We start from the raw sequence: 15,313 nt of genomic DNA on the forward strand, positions 1-15,313 counted from the left end.
TGAACTCTGAACTCTCATGTGCATAGAACCTGGCCTGTGATTGGCTCGCATAAGATCACTATTCGCCCCGATTGGTGAGATCGCGCCGGAAAAATATTTGCGGGAAAGATTGTTAATAATATGTTTAAATTTATATGAGTTGCAACAAAGACAATGAATTTGTTACACTTATTTTTTTAAATTGACTTAACTTTAGTAATTTATGATAGTTACATTGTACAATGTTTCACTAGAAGCTGCAGTTGTACTTGTAACCACCAGGTGGTAATGTTCTCACATGATTCTAACTCGATCAGCTTGTGTTGCTTTAAAATCATTGGAGTTTTAGACTAGAGACAATTCTAACTCCATGCTCTAAACTAAAATTAATGACTTGACTCTGCAGCCATTTGTCTGTCAAATACATTCCATCTCTCTCTTCTTGGCCTAGTATACTTGGGGCAAGTGTCCACTTCTGCACACCTGCTAGAACACCCACATCCATGATCTGACTTATGTAAGACCCTAAATCATCCCAGAGGTCGGTTATGATATATGGGTGCTGACAGGAGAAATCTCAGCCATTTTCAGTACTTTAGTTTATTGGATGGTATACAGAGCTCTACTGGGTGGTTTGATTACAATGAGGCTCATAGAATATAGCGGAATCATCTGGCAAATGAACTATATCTTCAAATCCAAACAAACCACACACCTATTTAAAAGATTAATGTCTGAGAACATCATCTGAGGCTTAAGTAGTGTATTTCAGGTGCTGTTGCCTGTACCAGTGACTACTTATCTCTAATACGTCATGATATTTACATGTAAACCTCCAAACTCCTGGGATACTTTATCCGAGTAATGCTATATATCTTAGTTTACTCATGATTCTAACACTTCAAAATTCCCTTGGCAACAGATTAAATTCCATAAACTGAGACAAACTCAACTGCAGTCTTGCAAGTCTTGCCAATTCCCACAGGATATGCCTAAACCAGCATTGATCTCCATTGTAGGGAGTAAGGGCATGTTTCTGCGATGGCCAGTAATCCTATTGTACATTCATAAAGCAGGGAAAGTACAACCTGAGAAATGATCTGTATCTTTAAAGAGATATGTGATAAGGGTACAAAACATGATGAAATTGATCCATGACCAGCACCTGTTACTGCTGGAACACGACCAGCCTCCACTGACAGCACCAGAATATAACACTGCCTGTCAGCAGGCCTAATACAAATTGGCAGTTACAATGCAAAGGTCTGTCAAGAAAATGTGGCTTTATATTGTTAACAGCAAAGCATAACATAACTTAACATAACTATTATTAATCTCACCAAGTAATTTAATTGACATTATGTGGAAATAATTGTTGTGTTTGTGCTGATAAGTGCAAGAATGGTAAAATAGTCAGATGAGGCTGTACTAATACTGTAAACGTATACTATTATTACAATACTTCATATCAATTCTTTTACATTCTACCCTCAATGATACATGGTAGATAGAGAGAGAGGTAGAGAGAGAGAGAGAGAGAGAGAGAGAGAGGTGACCACAGGTCACTCCTACAGTACTCACAGGCTCAGATGAGACAAGACACCAGGAGAAAGAGAGAATCTATCTCTAATCATTCTGTTATATACCCTCACTTCCATCCACAGTATTTAGCTTTTTGAGCTTTTTTCAAGGGAACCAATCGGACGTCCATCCTAATCATATCATTCAACAGCTTCAATATTGTCACAGAGACCAACGTCATAAATTTGGCCCATATGGGGAAGGATCTCAAGGAAGCATACAATTGGCTATTCAAATGAAGAAAAAGAGCCAATTTGAACACTTGTTTCCAGTCCAGGAATTGGCTTAATCTGTGTCCAGATAGTATGTGTTAATTTGTGTTTTTGGCGATACTGCACCTGCTGCCCTGACCGGTCTGTCTTGTACACCATGATAGGAATCAACTACCAGTGGAATTCCCCCATTTGTGATTTATTGCACCTACTAAAAAGATTACACATAAGCTCTTTGGAAAATGATAAATAATGATGATATATTTTATTCTACTCTGTACTGATTATGGAAGACTTTACAGATATCATTGTGGTCAACGATGAAGATGTATTGACCTTGTCTTGACCTACTTGACAGAAGACCAGCATGTAAAACATGTTGTTTGTCTGAGGCTGTGTTCTACACATGGGTGTTACGGTACCGAACAACACACAGACAGACATGGAGCCTAAAGCAGGGTCACTGTGGCGGGGCCACAGACATTCCGATCATAACGTACGTTCCTATTCGAGGCTCTCCCCATCCTTAACCAAGATTATCCTCCTGTTTGCCCCTGCGCAGGGTCCAGGAGGGGCCTAATTACCCCCCTGCCTGGGGTAGAAGAGCCAAGAAAGGTGTCAGTCTGGGTGGGTGGTGGTTGAGGATATGTTGTCATCAATCAAACAAACAGACGTCCTCCCCAAGCTATAGTTATCTGTTACGCCAACTCCAACTTTCCACAGTTTTTTGGGTTCTGACGTTCTTCTCTCCTCTATTACTCCTGACAGCAGTAAATCATTGACCATCTTTACCTCAGTAATGATGTTGTAAGATGCATTTTAATGTTTTAACACCATTCTTAAAAGCAAAGCCTTTTCATTTTCTTTTCAAGGTTACTTTACAGTCACAATCTCCTCCTCCACTCGTGTGACCTTGGCCTGGGCAATGTTGTGCTGGGAAAAAATGTACATCTACTTGCAAAAGTCCACTTCTCATCTGTGACCCTTTCACACAGTTCATCGTCTAACCTGTTCATTATACAGCAACACTGTGTCATCAAGCCCCTTGATTAATAATCAATACTCACCTTTATATGACAGTGCTTCCTCTATGACATTAGTAATGGTTTTCTCTTTATTAACAACCATAGTAGACACTGGGCAAAGGAGCAGCAACACACGAGAAACCTGCTTCAATCTCCCCTTCATAACAACAACAACAAAATACTATCATGGGACCAAAAAGCTGGTTGACTTTTTAAAATGTGTCATATTACACTGTCTGATACAAACATATGAAACTATATCTTTGGTTTATACAAAGAATGGAGTTGTTGAAAAGAACCAGACCATTCTCTATTTCCCCAGTATCCTCCCCTTGTCTCAATAATACAGTATATCTTCATTCATGTCAAAGGACAGATGACACGTCACATGTTGTACAAATGTGGGTCTACAACTCTCTGTGGAGCTTCCGTTACGATCCTCTTTGACTCCACAATAAAATAAATGGGACAGATCCGTTGGCCTGGCTTTCATGAAGGTGAAGAATTCCCTTGTCTCTGTGCCCGCTCTTGCTCACTGGCTAATTCAGGCCAGGACTCAGTCATCTGGTGAATCTTTCCTGTGTAATAAGAGAAGATGTCATAAGGTGAAGAGAAATGAGTGTAAACTTCCCGAGCTGTCTGGACGGTGGTTGGGGGGAGTTTAGCAGACGGATTAGCGGTGGTTCAGTTTGTCATAATGTGTATAACGGTACGCTGAGCAACAACCATTTCCATAGAGTGTGATAGAGACTAAAAACCGTCTGTTGAAATAGAATTTCTCTAAGATGTATGGAAGATGGGAAAGTAATTAAGAGAGACATACAGTAGGCTCAAGAAAGAGAAGGGGGGGGGGTCAGGGAGGACAAGAAAGAGAGGAGAGGAGAGGTAGAGAGGGCCTTTACATCCCAGCCTTTAACATGTCTGACTATATGTCTGGCTTTTACAGGGAAGTAGACAGATTCCCTCCGAGGGGTCTCTCCAGTTCAGTAGGCATGAGGTACTAGGTGACATGGACTGCTCAAGGGAGGGAGGGAGGGGGGGGAGTGAGATCCTTTTACAGTCTGGAAATAAAGCAGGCCAGTGGTTCAAGGAACAGCTCCCTGTCTGCCACCGTAGTAGAGCACTGGGCTAGAGCACCAGACAGTACCGCTGTCCCAGACCACGGCTACCAACGAGGAGGCACTTCGTGTGGCACTGTTTCCTGGTGGGTTAATACAAGAGGCTGACATCAGAATAGCACAGATGAAGGTGGTCATCGAGAGTCCATCTTGAGAGTCCATCTGACCACAAAGAATGCGCATGACCACATACTGTATGCACATGGCCTAGCAAGTTCTGGCTAGTAGAACAGACACTAAAACATCTGGAATGAACGGGAATAGAGGCATTTATCTCTGTCCTGTATGTGTGTGTGTTAGACATCCTTTCCTAAACATTTTTTCATGGCTGCTCTTGGGATTTGTGGATTAAAAACATGTTAGGGATGTACAGACTGAACAGCGCAAGGTGCTCCACCCCTGCTATGTGGAATCATGAACATATAAATACACACAGACATGAACCCAATTCCCCCAAGTCAGAGAAAGAAAGTCGTCAGTGTGACGAGAGCTGCAACATTCCAGGAATGTCCTGATCTGTCAAGGTTGGGATGCCTAAGGGGAGAGACAGGGAAAGGGAATGCTGCCCCCACACCCTAGTGCAGACACACACACACACACACACACACACACACACACACACGAACACTCCAACATATACTATATGTACACACGCGAGTCAGGTCAACCTGAGAAAAAACAGAATGATTCACTGACAGGCCATATTCAGAGTGAGAAGTGATTACTCCTGACCTCATGTATTTACAGGTATGACCTAAACTCTCTGAGACACCTTCACCTATTAATCTTCAGCCCATCACTCACATATTTATACCTTGTGCATGCTTTGAGATGACGAAAGAGGGTCTCTTTCTCATGTTATCTTTCGTCATCTCAAAGCATGTACAAGGTATACATATGAATGATAATAGAAATACAAACTGTGACACTTTAAATAACGTGAAAAAATACTTTTATGCAATATGACAACCCTAGTTGACTATCTGTGCAGTATAGTACAGTGGATTGTGTACATAGCCTTTATTTATGTAAACCAGCTCCTTACCTTCTTGTGATTTTATTCTTTTTCTAAAAGTTTTTTTTTTCCCTTTCCTAACACCAGGGGAGCCACCCCTCCTAAATTTCGTTGTTTGGTACCTGTACTGTAGCAATGACAATAAAGTCCATTCATTCATTCATTCATTCAAATACTGTATACACATACTGACACACATATTAGTATCATCATAACGTTTTGTTGCAATCTCTCTCTCCCTCTCTATGTTGACTCTCTGGGGGTGATGTCATTGTGCCACTGCCGAGGTAAACAACAGGCTCACAAATGGCTGATTATTGGGGTCAGGGGTCACACGACCCCGGGTCTCCGGTTGTCTGTCTGACATGGCAGGTGAGGGGTGGTAAATGAGTGGCAGTTAGTAATAAGTGATGATATGCAGCAGGAATGCACTGGAATGACACCCTTATCGGCCAATGTGCGACTGACTGGGTGATTTGGGGAGCTTAGAAAAAGGAAAGCCCTTGACTTTTGCCTTAACAAGAAATATGTGAGATTAGAGACTTAGAGGAACATTTGAGTGCTTAAGTGCTCTCTATACTGAAAGTATTTCCATTCTATTAACACAAGACAAGGACATAAAAGTGAGTCTGTATACCACTGAGAGATAATCCACAGGTAAGTAACCTTATTACCCAAGACTCACACTGAGAATGTTTTTTTTTTTTTTTTTTAAAGCCTGAGGCATTGGGCAATGTCATGTGATATCATTAGTTAATGATCCTTATCCTTAATGATCCTTCTTAAGAGTAAGATTAAGATTTCCAATTTGCCTCAGAAACTCTGGTTAAAAGGGATGAGAGAGGGAGGGGGTGTTGGATTGGAAAGACCACGAAATGTGAGGGCGGGGCTTTCAACCTTTTCATATTTATAATCGCTCCAGAAAAAAAAGATGAACTTTCAAGGAGAGAAGATGGATTGAAGGGTTCAAGAATGCCCGCCCTCTGTAAACACTGGAACTCTATAATAAGACGGACCTTTTGCTATAAAGGCGCACATTCACTTACGCACCAACGCTCTATTTTTTTTAACTAGATAGATACATCGTAAACCACAGACGTCCTCTTGACAGTGTTTTATTATTTTATGATGATCGCTTCAGGGTGTTAATATTAGAAGGGAAATCGGCGCGCCGGAGACAGCACACTTGGAGAAGTCAATCGTCTGAGAGAGCGCAGCGTGCCTTCACTTGTCACAATAAAAACAGACCTACATCTCTGTGCGTTCACAGAGTGCCTGGCTCAGTACGCACCTTCACTTCAGCGCTGTTCACGATGAGACGGTGGACGTTACTGGCAGTGATTCCTCTGTGCGCATTCCCTCTCTTGTTGGCAGGTAAGTGCAGATCAGTGCAGATCACAGTTTCTGGGCTTGAATGGAACGAGCACTGTAATGCGTAATGCGCATCAATGGAAGGAACACTGTAAACTAAATGCGCACCAGTATTACATTCTTATGCTTCCCAACTCAAATAATGGTTTGGTTTGGTTCCAAGTCAAATGGTTAATCATAGTAGATGACACAAAACGTTTCATATTGGGCAGCTACAACACATCAATCTATAATACTTTAGAAGATTGGAAAGTGTGCAGTAGGCTATGTGATGAAAAAAATCAATCCAACTTTATATTTTCCTTATCTATCCCTTGGGATTGATTCCCCCCCAGGCCACTCCAGATCTGAGGGCCCAGCTGCGGAGAGCCGCTGTGCTGGCAGAGCCTGCAACCCTCGCATGGGGAACTTAGCGCTGGGTCGAAGGCTGTCTACCCAGACGGTGTGTGGCTCCAACTCCACAGAGCTCTACTGCTCCTACCAGCAGGCTGCCGCTCCCTGCAGCAGGGAGTCAAGCCCAGCACCCAAATGCAGCAAATGCAACGCAGGGCTCCCCCATCAAGCCCACCTGCCCAGTGCCATGGCAGACTCCTCCTTCCGCTACCCAGACACGTGGTGGCAGTCAGCTGAGGGGGTGGAGGCAGAGACAGTCCAGCTGGACCTGGAGACAGAGTTCTACTTCACCCACCTCATCCTAGTGTTCCGCTCATCCCGCCCTGCCGCCATGGTGCTGGAGCGCTCCCAGGACTATGGGGCCACTTGGAAGACCCTCAGGTACTTTGCCACGGACTGTGCGGGCACCTTTGCCATGGCAGAGGAGGCTCCTGTGGGGGAGGATGGAGCTGCCTGCACCACCAAGTACTCAGGATCGTTCCCTTGTACTCGAGGAGAGGTGAGTATCGTGGGCTGTCTGGTTGTTGCAATGAAGGACAATGGGGCGGCTGTGGGGCAGGAGGGAGAGCCGCCGTCTAATGATTGCAAGGTTGGCAGAACGGCGGTTCGAGCCCCGGTTGGCCACATGTCGAAGTGTCCTTGAGCAAGACACTGAACCCCAAATTGCTCCCGGTGAGTGGGCCGGTGCCTTGCATGGTAGCTTGCCGCCATCGGTGTGTGAATGTGTGTGTGAATGGGTGAATGAGAGGCCGTTGTATAAAGCGCTTTGGATAAAGGCGCTATATAAGTGCAGTCCATTGCAATGGGAGCAAGCAGAGAACGCAAAGCCTAAACACATGGGGGTTACCAACGTGGTGGTAAACGTGGTGTCAATTTGGTTGGTGAGAGTGAAAACATCTAGTTGTTAAGCACAGATGAAGGCTCATCTACATCCATTAGCTGGATGCTGTGGCTCTAGGCATCTTAGAAGTGGCCAGATTGAACCGATCTGTCAAACATTACCAGTACTTCACAACATCTGTGGCATGTGAATGTTTGCCGTTGCTCAGAGACATGGCATTATGTACTCACCTCCCGACTATGTCACACGAGTATTGAGCAAACAAATGACTAAGCTGCTGTGTAAACTGATCTCATCCCAGAGGCTGGAGAGGATGGATGGTCTTTGTTAGGGCACATTCTCAGCTGCACAAACCCCATAGCATGGATATAATATTTAATTCTTTACTTATTCCTCTGATGTGCGTCCAAAGGCATTTTTGGACAGGTTGTATCATTGGAGAAAAATTCGGGGCCAGATAGCAAACAGACGTCAACGGTTTATTCATGAGAATCGAGATGAACTTAAACAGATAAGAGAAACAGCAGTGTTGCTGGCCAACCTGCCTTTTGTGTCTGTTCCAAGGGGCTCCGGACCAAGACGGGAGACTTCTGAATGTCATGAATAATATGGGCTTAAATGATCTCATAATTGTAGTGTATTTGTAAGTGTGTTGAGCTGTGTGTCATCAGCGATCTGGTGTAAAGCCTCCACCCTATATAATTGGATATGTGTCTGTGTGTCTGTGCAGACACTGAGGTGAACCCCCTCAATGTTGAACCCTCCTCCATGTGAGGAGAGATGGGGCTCAGTGTTATAGTGAATACTAGGCTCCTTTTTATTTGATCTAGAGAGAATTATCTGTGCTGTGACAGAAAAAACTGGTGCTGCCAGGAGTAAACTAAAGCCCTCCCACAATGCTATTGGCACTGCTGAGTCAGCAAACCAATGATGTATCCAACAGGCTTCATGCTTGAGTCCATATTCAACCATGATATCAACTGCTGTTAAAGGTACATTTGTGTGTGTGTGTGTGTGTGTAAAATAAGTACAAATAGATCACCCTAAACTCTGACAGGACTAGAGCGAGAGGCTGTAAAAGAACCAGTGTTTATATTGGAACTAGTCAGATGTAACTAGAATAGCTCTTTTTTTTTTATAGGAGGCATGCAAAGGGAAACCAGATTGATGCCTGTTTTCTATTTTTCAGACCAAGGAACAGAACATGCTTTTGTCACGGCCTCTTAGTAACCACACTGTTTTCCAGAAATTCCTCAAGTGGCACATTAGGCCATTAAGCTATGTTTAAAGCTTTTCTGAATGTCCGTGATGGTTCAACGAGGACAAGGTTTAGCATATCACCACTTTGTGTTGTCACGTCAGAGTGGGCAGCTACTGTCTCAACGACATTTGCATTGTTTGCAAATCAACAACATAGACATGAATCCAATTAATATCAAGCAATAGCTTTACCCTAAGCCTAACCACCCCGTGTTGAACCTGTATCCTCACTATACTCTGTTCTGTAGGTCATCTACCGTGCCCTCTCCCCATGGCACTCCATGGACCCCTATGGCCCAGCTGCCCAAGACCAGCTGATGGTCACCAATTTGCGAGTGCGTCTGTTAAAGCGCCAACAATGCCCGTGTAAGGCGAAAGACCCGGATGCCAAGGCCCTACCTACGGCCCATTATGCCATCTACGACTTCATGGTCAAGGGCAGCTGCCTCTGCAATGGGCACGCAGAGCACTGTGTGCAAACCAACACGTACCAGCCTGTCAGGCAGAGGACCAATCACGTGGTGAGTAAGCGAAAAAGAACACTACAATAGCAACTTCTGGATTTCTGGTTCTCAATTGACACTGAGCAAAAAACAAGCTGCAGAGCTCTCGTATGCACAATTTATACTGTTATGAAAACAGCTAGCGATGATGTGTATGTGTGTTTGTGTTGCCAAGTGTTTGTGTACAATACACTTCGGTATGGGAGTCAGTTTGTTTATGCCTTGTGTGTTCGTGTGTATCTGTATGTGTTTATATGAGTGTGTGTTATTGTCTCTATGGTCCCACCGCTCCCTGATTATACAGCTGTGTTGTCGTATTTGGATGCAGAAGCTGGGTGCTTTCATGGAGACTTAATATCTGCCTACAGCTTTTACCTACCATTATAGGGTTTAAGTATGAGGAAACCTTAATTATAGTGTGAAACCCATTGCTTTAACAGCCCATACTCTACATTTTTTCAATTGTAAATGGAGAATAGAAAACCCAGCCAACCTGTGGGTTGAGGCACCATGGTATTTCCCAAACAGTAAACACTGATGTGTAAAGGAGGTTTCCAAAGCAGTGACAAGATAATTATGAAAGGTATACGCAGGTGATCTACTGTATAGAGCATACATGTACAAGCACCCTGAATATGTTGAAACAAAACCGCAACATTTTTGCCTCCCTGTTTTGCAGCGTGTGCACATGTGCTCAACAAGTGTAGGAATATATATACTGTATATTTATGAAATGAAGCGCCTCTACCCTCCGTGTCTGTGGCAGGTCCATGGGAAGTGTGTGTGCAGACATAACACCGCCGGTGATCACTGTGAGCGCTGTGCGCCGCTCTACAACGACCAGCCTTGGCAGGCTGCCAACGGTATCGTAGGGGCACCGCATGAATGCAAAAGTGAGTGGTTAGGGCAAGAGGGTCAACCGTCGTACGCTATACACTAGCCGGACATATGTAATACACTAGTACTTCGTTCCCATGTATGGTTCAGTACTGTACTGTATGTAAACCTTCTTCTCTCTCTTCGGCGCCAGTGCTCTTGGGATGACCCCTCTCTTTAAATAGGAGTAATCATCCTCCTCCTCATGATAGATCTTTTTTTTGTGTCCTGTAGTTGCAAACGCCTGTCGGATCCTATACCATCTGACTGTACCTTTGAGAAAAACAAATAGGTAGAGCATTGAGGAATCACATACGTATGTATTCACTCTTTCTTTCCATGTGGACACAGAGTGCAAGTGTAACGACCACGCAGAAAGCTGTCACTTTGACCATGGAGTGTGGCTGGCTTCAGGGTGGCGTAGTGGAGGTGTGTGTGACAACTGCCGCCACAACACCGAGGGACAGCACTGCCAGAGCTGCAAGAGGGGCTTCTACAGAGACCACAGCAGACCCAGGACTGCCCCGGACTCCTGCAGACGTAAGACACAACTCACAACTCTCTCCCTCCATCCTATCTGTCCTCTATCCTCTCCCTCCACCCTATCTGTCCTCTATCCTTCAGTATATTTTGTAATATTTGGCTTTCAGATTCAGTCAATGTCTGTAACTTCCAGTCTTGAGTATGACGAGAGAGATGGAGATAGAGTATGATAGACAGTGGAAGGTTAGTGCTTTTGCCTATTATCGTACACTGTGTTGACAAGGATGTCTAGAACCTATTCAAATCAGTACAGCTGCAATGCCAACGATACAGTGTTTGGTTCCTTGACTCCACTCCAGTGGAAGACACGACTGAGAAGTGACTGTTTCCGAATGTGACGGTAATTGCAAACAATGGAGGAATTTCCCATGGTCTATGTGAGGACATTTTTCCCATTCCTGTCCTTTTCCCCAGGCAAGCTGCAGCCTCTTAAAGAACAAACATGCTGTTCTTAAAGTGTTTCTTGTTTTTGGAAACTAACTGTGTTTAAAGGCCCATCAGTCATCACATGGGTCCATCAAGCAGTGAAAATGACAGTGTGCAGGGAGAGTGATTTACTGTTAGTTTTTTCTGTGGCTGTGTTATAGTAGTGTTCTCCTAGTTAAATACACACTCCTCTCCTGTCACTGGTTACAGGAGGATGAACATTGTTTTTGTACCACATTGGTAATGTACTTTGTGTGTGTGTGTGTGTGTGTGTGTGTGTGTGTGTGTGTGTGTGTGCGCGTGTGTGTGTGTCTGTCTGTCTGTCTGTGTGTGTGTGTGTGTGTGTGTGTGTGTGTGTGTGTGTGTGTAGGTGTATTAGTGTGCCTATGTGTGTGTGTTTGTCAGGGGGTGCAGAGAACATACTGTACCTTCAGAGAAGTCAATACTTGCATTGAAAAACTGTTCACATGCTGACTCCCTGTTCTTTCTGTCCTTCTTCTCGCCTAAAGCCTGTGCTTGCCACCCTATGGGCTCTGTGCCCTCGCTGGCCGGTGGTGAAGCCCTCTGTAACCCTGGCAATGGCCAGTGCAGCACCTGCAAACCGGGCGTGGGCGGCCCATACTGTGACAGGTGCATGGTGGGATACTGGGGGTTCCATGAGTACGGCTGCAGGCCATGTGACTGTGCAGGGGATTGTGATCCCTTCACGGGAGACTGCATGTCTGGGTGAGTGTTTATCGATCCATAATCTAAATGACTTTTAGTGAAGTCATGACTTCAGAATATACGGATGATGTGTAGTCATTGACTCTGGTCGGCTTCTGTTTGTCTCGTGTCATGGCACAGCTCAGCTCTGGAGATGTTCTACACAGCGGACGGCCACATGGGACCCAGCAGCAGTGAGCTTGCACTCTTCAGGACGGTGGAGCTGTTCTCTGCACTGCACCACTCGGGTGAGTCACAAATCTCAACACACACACAGGAACAATCTATTCATACGCACACAGGCCTGAGCAAAAATGGACACATAGAAACACATCGTGGTTAAACACCAGTGCTTACATTTACATTTTACATTTAGGGCATTTAGCAGATGCCTTTGTCCAAAGCGACTTACAACAATAAAAAAACTTAAATCAAATAAAAACGAGTACTCGGTCGAGATAAAATAAAATAAAAAGTAACATATTAAAACATAGGTGCTTATAATGTCTCTCTTTCCCCTTACTGTGACAGAGAAATGTGAGTGTAAAGAGATGACCATTGGCAGTCCCAAACTCTTCTGTTCCATGGAGTATGACTATGGTAAGTACCGTACTGTATGGTGCAGGAGGACACACAAAAGCCATTGAATGCACATTGAAAGAACAAGCAGTCTTAGGTTCTGGAACTGAAACGTAAGCACTAAACACATGCATGTTTGAGATAGGAAACTGTGCCAGCTGAATAGATTTGTTCCCTTTTCCCCTGGCAGTGCTGATGGTGAGCATCGTGTCAGCCCATGATAAAGGCTCCCATGCAGAGGTGGAGGTCAAGGTGAAGAAGGTCATGTATCAGAGCGCCCAGATGAAGATCCACAGGGGAATGGTTACCCTCTACCCCGAATCCTGGACCACCCGCGGGTGCACCTGCCCCATCCTTAACCCAGGTAAGCTCCAAAGAAACCAAAATCGCCCGCCCACCTGTAGTTAGCCCATCTGCTCCACCTATAACTAATTAGCGCTTGACAGACTATTGTTCATTGTTCAGACATCTCTGGACACATGCCATGATTTCATCGGGTTTGATGGATTGAGTGTGTTAGCCAATGGGACCTATCGCTAAGCCACGCCCCAAAATAGAAATTGTCCAATCATATCACAGCAAAAGTCACGACAGGCAGAAAACTCGCTAATATCTGATGGTGAAAAGCTTCTAGACTAAATATTCTTGTCATCTTTAAAAAAAAACATGTCTATTACTTGCTGTGAAAAATCAGAAATCAGAAATTTGCCAACTCCCGCTATTGTAAGTCATTGAATGTCATTCAGTCACGGTCGGTCAGTCAGTCACTGTCAGTGAAGCGTTGTTTGTTTGTCTGAGTTTTCAAAGGGGGCGTGGCTTAGCGATAGGTCCATTGGATGTTGTTCTGTGTAAGCTTTACCCAATGGCTGTCCACTCTCTAATCTCAATTCTCCTCCCCCCCCCCACAGGGTCAGAGTATGTGGTCGCAGGGCACAAGGACTGGAGGACGGGCCGTCTGCTGGTCAACACCAAGAGCCTGGTCGTACCCTGGAGGGCCAGCCTGGCACGCAAGGTCCTGCACCTCCTCAACACAGACTGTAGCAGGCGCTAGAGAGCACAGCCACGGAATGGCGTGGATGGATGGAGATGTTTTGGCAGATGAAAAGATGTTCTTGGACGCTTTTGGATTGGACTTGGGGTAACAGAGCTTGGGCACTTCAACAAAAGCAGAACTTTGTGCTTTTGCACAGACATCACTGGCTGTCCTCTTCCTTCAGTGAGTCTACAGACCCAGGAACAGACTCTGAGACGCTCCAGAGGGAGAGGGTGATGGTGTTGTCCTAGGCTGAATAGACCAGCTGCACAGAATGACAGACTATCATCTCTCATAGGATGAAGAGGAAAAACTCTGGTCTCTTATCACATGTCATAGTTTTGACATGTTTAAGACTATATCTGACAGAGCCAAAGATGGAACCAAAGGGGCTTCACTAATGCAATCTTATATCGCATATAAAGTTACTGTATACTTAGGTCTGGACTCTAGACTGTTTTATCCTCTGTTCTATCAGTTATTGGCAGTACACCTGTGAAAGCTCATCAAACACATTGCACAGTATAAGTGTGTGTGTGTGTGTGTGTGTGTGTGTGTGTGTGTGTGTGTGTGTGTGTGTGTGTGTGAATGTGTGTGTGTGTGTGTGTGTGTGTGTGTGTCTGTCTGTGTGTGTGTACTCACTGTCCTTGGCTTGGAGTCTGGGACTGAGCAGGCCTTAACAGGCAACTCCTAGAGGGGCAGCAAGGATGAAAAACATTCAACGAGTCAGGCGGCTAATATTCACCCAAGTCCCTGTGCTCCAACACTCACCTGCCTGCCTCCTGACAAGAACAAAACACACATCCAGCGCTCCACTCCAGCCTACCCTCTGGACTACAGGCCGACAAAGACGCTCTCAGTTAAGTCGAGTTGACTTCACATGTCCATCTTCAGCCATTGTAGTTATGTGAACAGATTTTTTGTCAGGCTAATTAAGTCAAACATGACTTAATGAGGCCTCGATCCGTCCTCCATGTTGTCCTCATAAGACCCATGTTCATTCCATTCCATATCAGGTGGTGTATTGGACAAGATTTATTGGACAAGATTTATTGGACAAGATTTATTTACCAGAACCCGATCTGACCCCCCATGTGTGTTACTCTCATTTGTTAGCAAGCTGCATGCCCCCAAAATAAATATGCATTTAAAAAAAGAAAGGATATTAATTGACATCACTATGTATCAGGAGGCACATTACATATTTGACCCAGAACCCAGATTAGAATAGTCCAGTCTGCTGTCTCTGAGGAGTACATTAGTCGCTACTGGAGCCATGATGCATTCCTGTACCATGACATCATCAGTCATGTCCTTGTCCTGAAGACTTTGCTAACAGACATAAATGGGTTGGAATTTGTCAGTGGAGAACAGAGCAGAACATTGGGATCCATGAATGAGCTCTAGTTTCAAAGGGACATGTCATAATCAGTATATCTGTACATGTATATGTCCTCCATGTGATGTACTGTACTCATTCAGTTTCATAAACATATCCATGGCTTATGTATTGCACGAATTGTAATTTTATGTATCTTTATGTTAATTTTCAGTCCATCTTTGAGGTGCTAATTGCGTGCTGTTAGTTACCTCTCCCCTACTACTGGAGGACACATGTAAGAACATCGCCCTCCTTTGGTTAAAATTGAGAAATACAACATTTTGATTCCCCAATTTGGCTTTGAATCAGTGGCAATCTGATGAAGTGTGACCACTTTACAGCCCAGTATAAGAATCATAAAACACATATATAAATACCATACATTTTTGATTTGTAACAATTTATTAAATACAAAATTGCCTCAAAATAAAATAGAGCAAAGAAATATAGAAATATAAATACTTTCATAGCA

General features: G+C 44.3%; 1 protein-coding gene across 1 annotated transcript; it reads left to right on the forward strand.

Moving 5' to 3' along the window:
* Window positions 1-6,243: 6,243 nt before the first annotated feature.
* Window positions 6,244-13,478, forward strand: ntn4 (netrin 4; the record flags this gene model as incomplete). Its single annotated transcript, XM_080544701.1, has 10 exons — window positions 6,244-6,304; window positions 6,637-7,193; window positions 9,044-9,316; window positions 10,065-10,191; window positions 10,526-10,714; window positions 11,653-11,869; window positions 11,990-12,096; window positions 12,380-12,448; window positions 12,618-12,791; window positions 13,336-13,478. 10 exons carry the CDS (start codon window positions 6,244-6,246, stop codon window positions 13,476-13,478), a joined length of 1,917 nt encoding a protein of 638 aa, XP_080400827.1.
* Between the last annotated feature and the right edge of the window lie 1,835 nt (window positions 13,479-15,313).

Source organism: Nansenia antarctica, assembly GCF_963989245.1.
Source record: "Nansenia antarctica genome assembly, chromosome: 14".
Lineage (NCBI taxonomy): Eukaryota > Metazoa > Chordata > Actinopteri > Argentiniformes > Microstomatidae > Nansenia > Nansenia antarctica.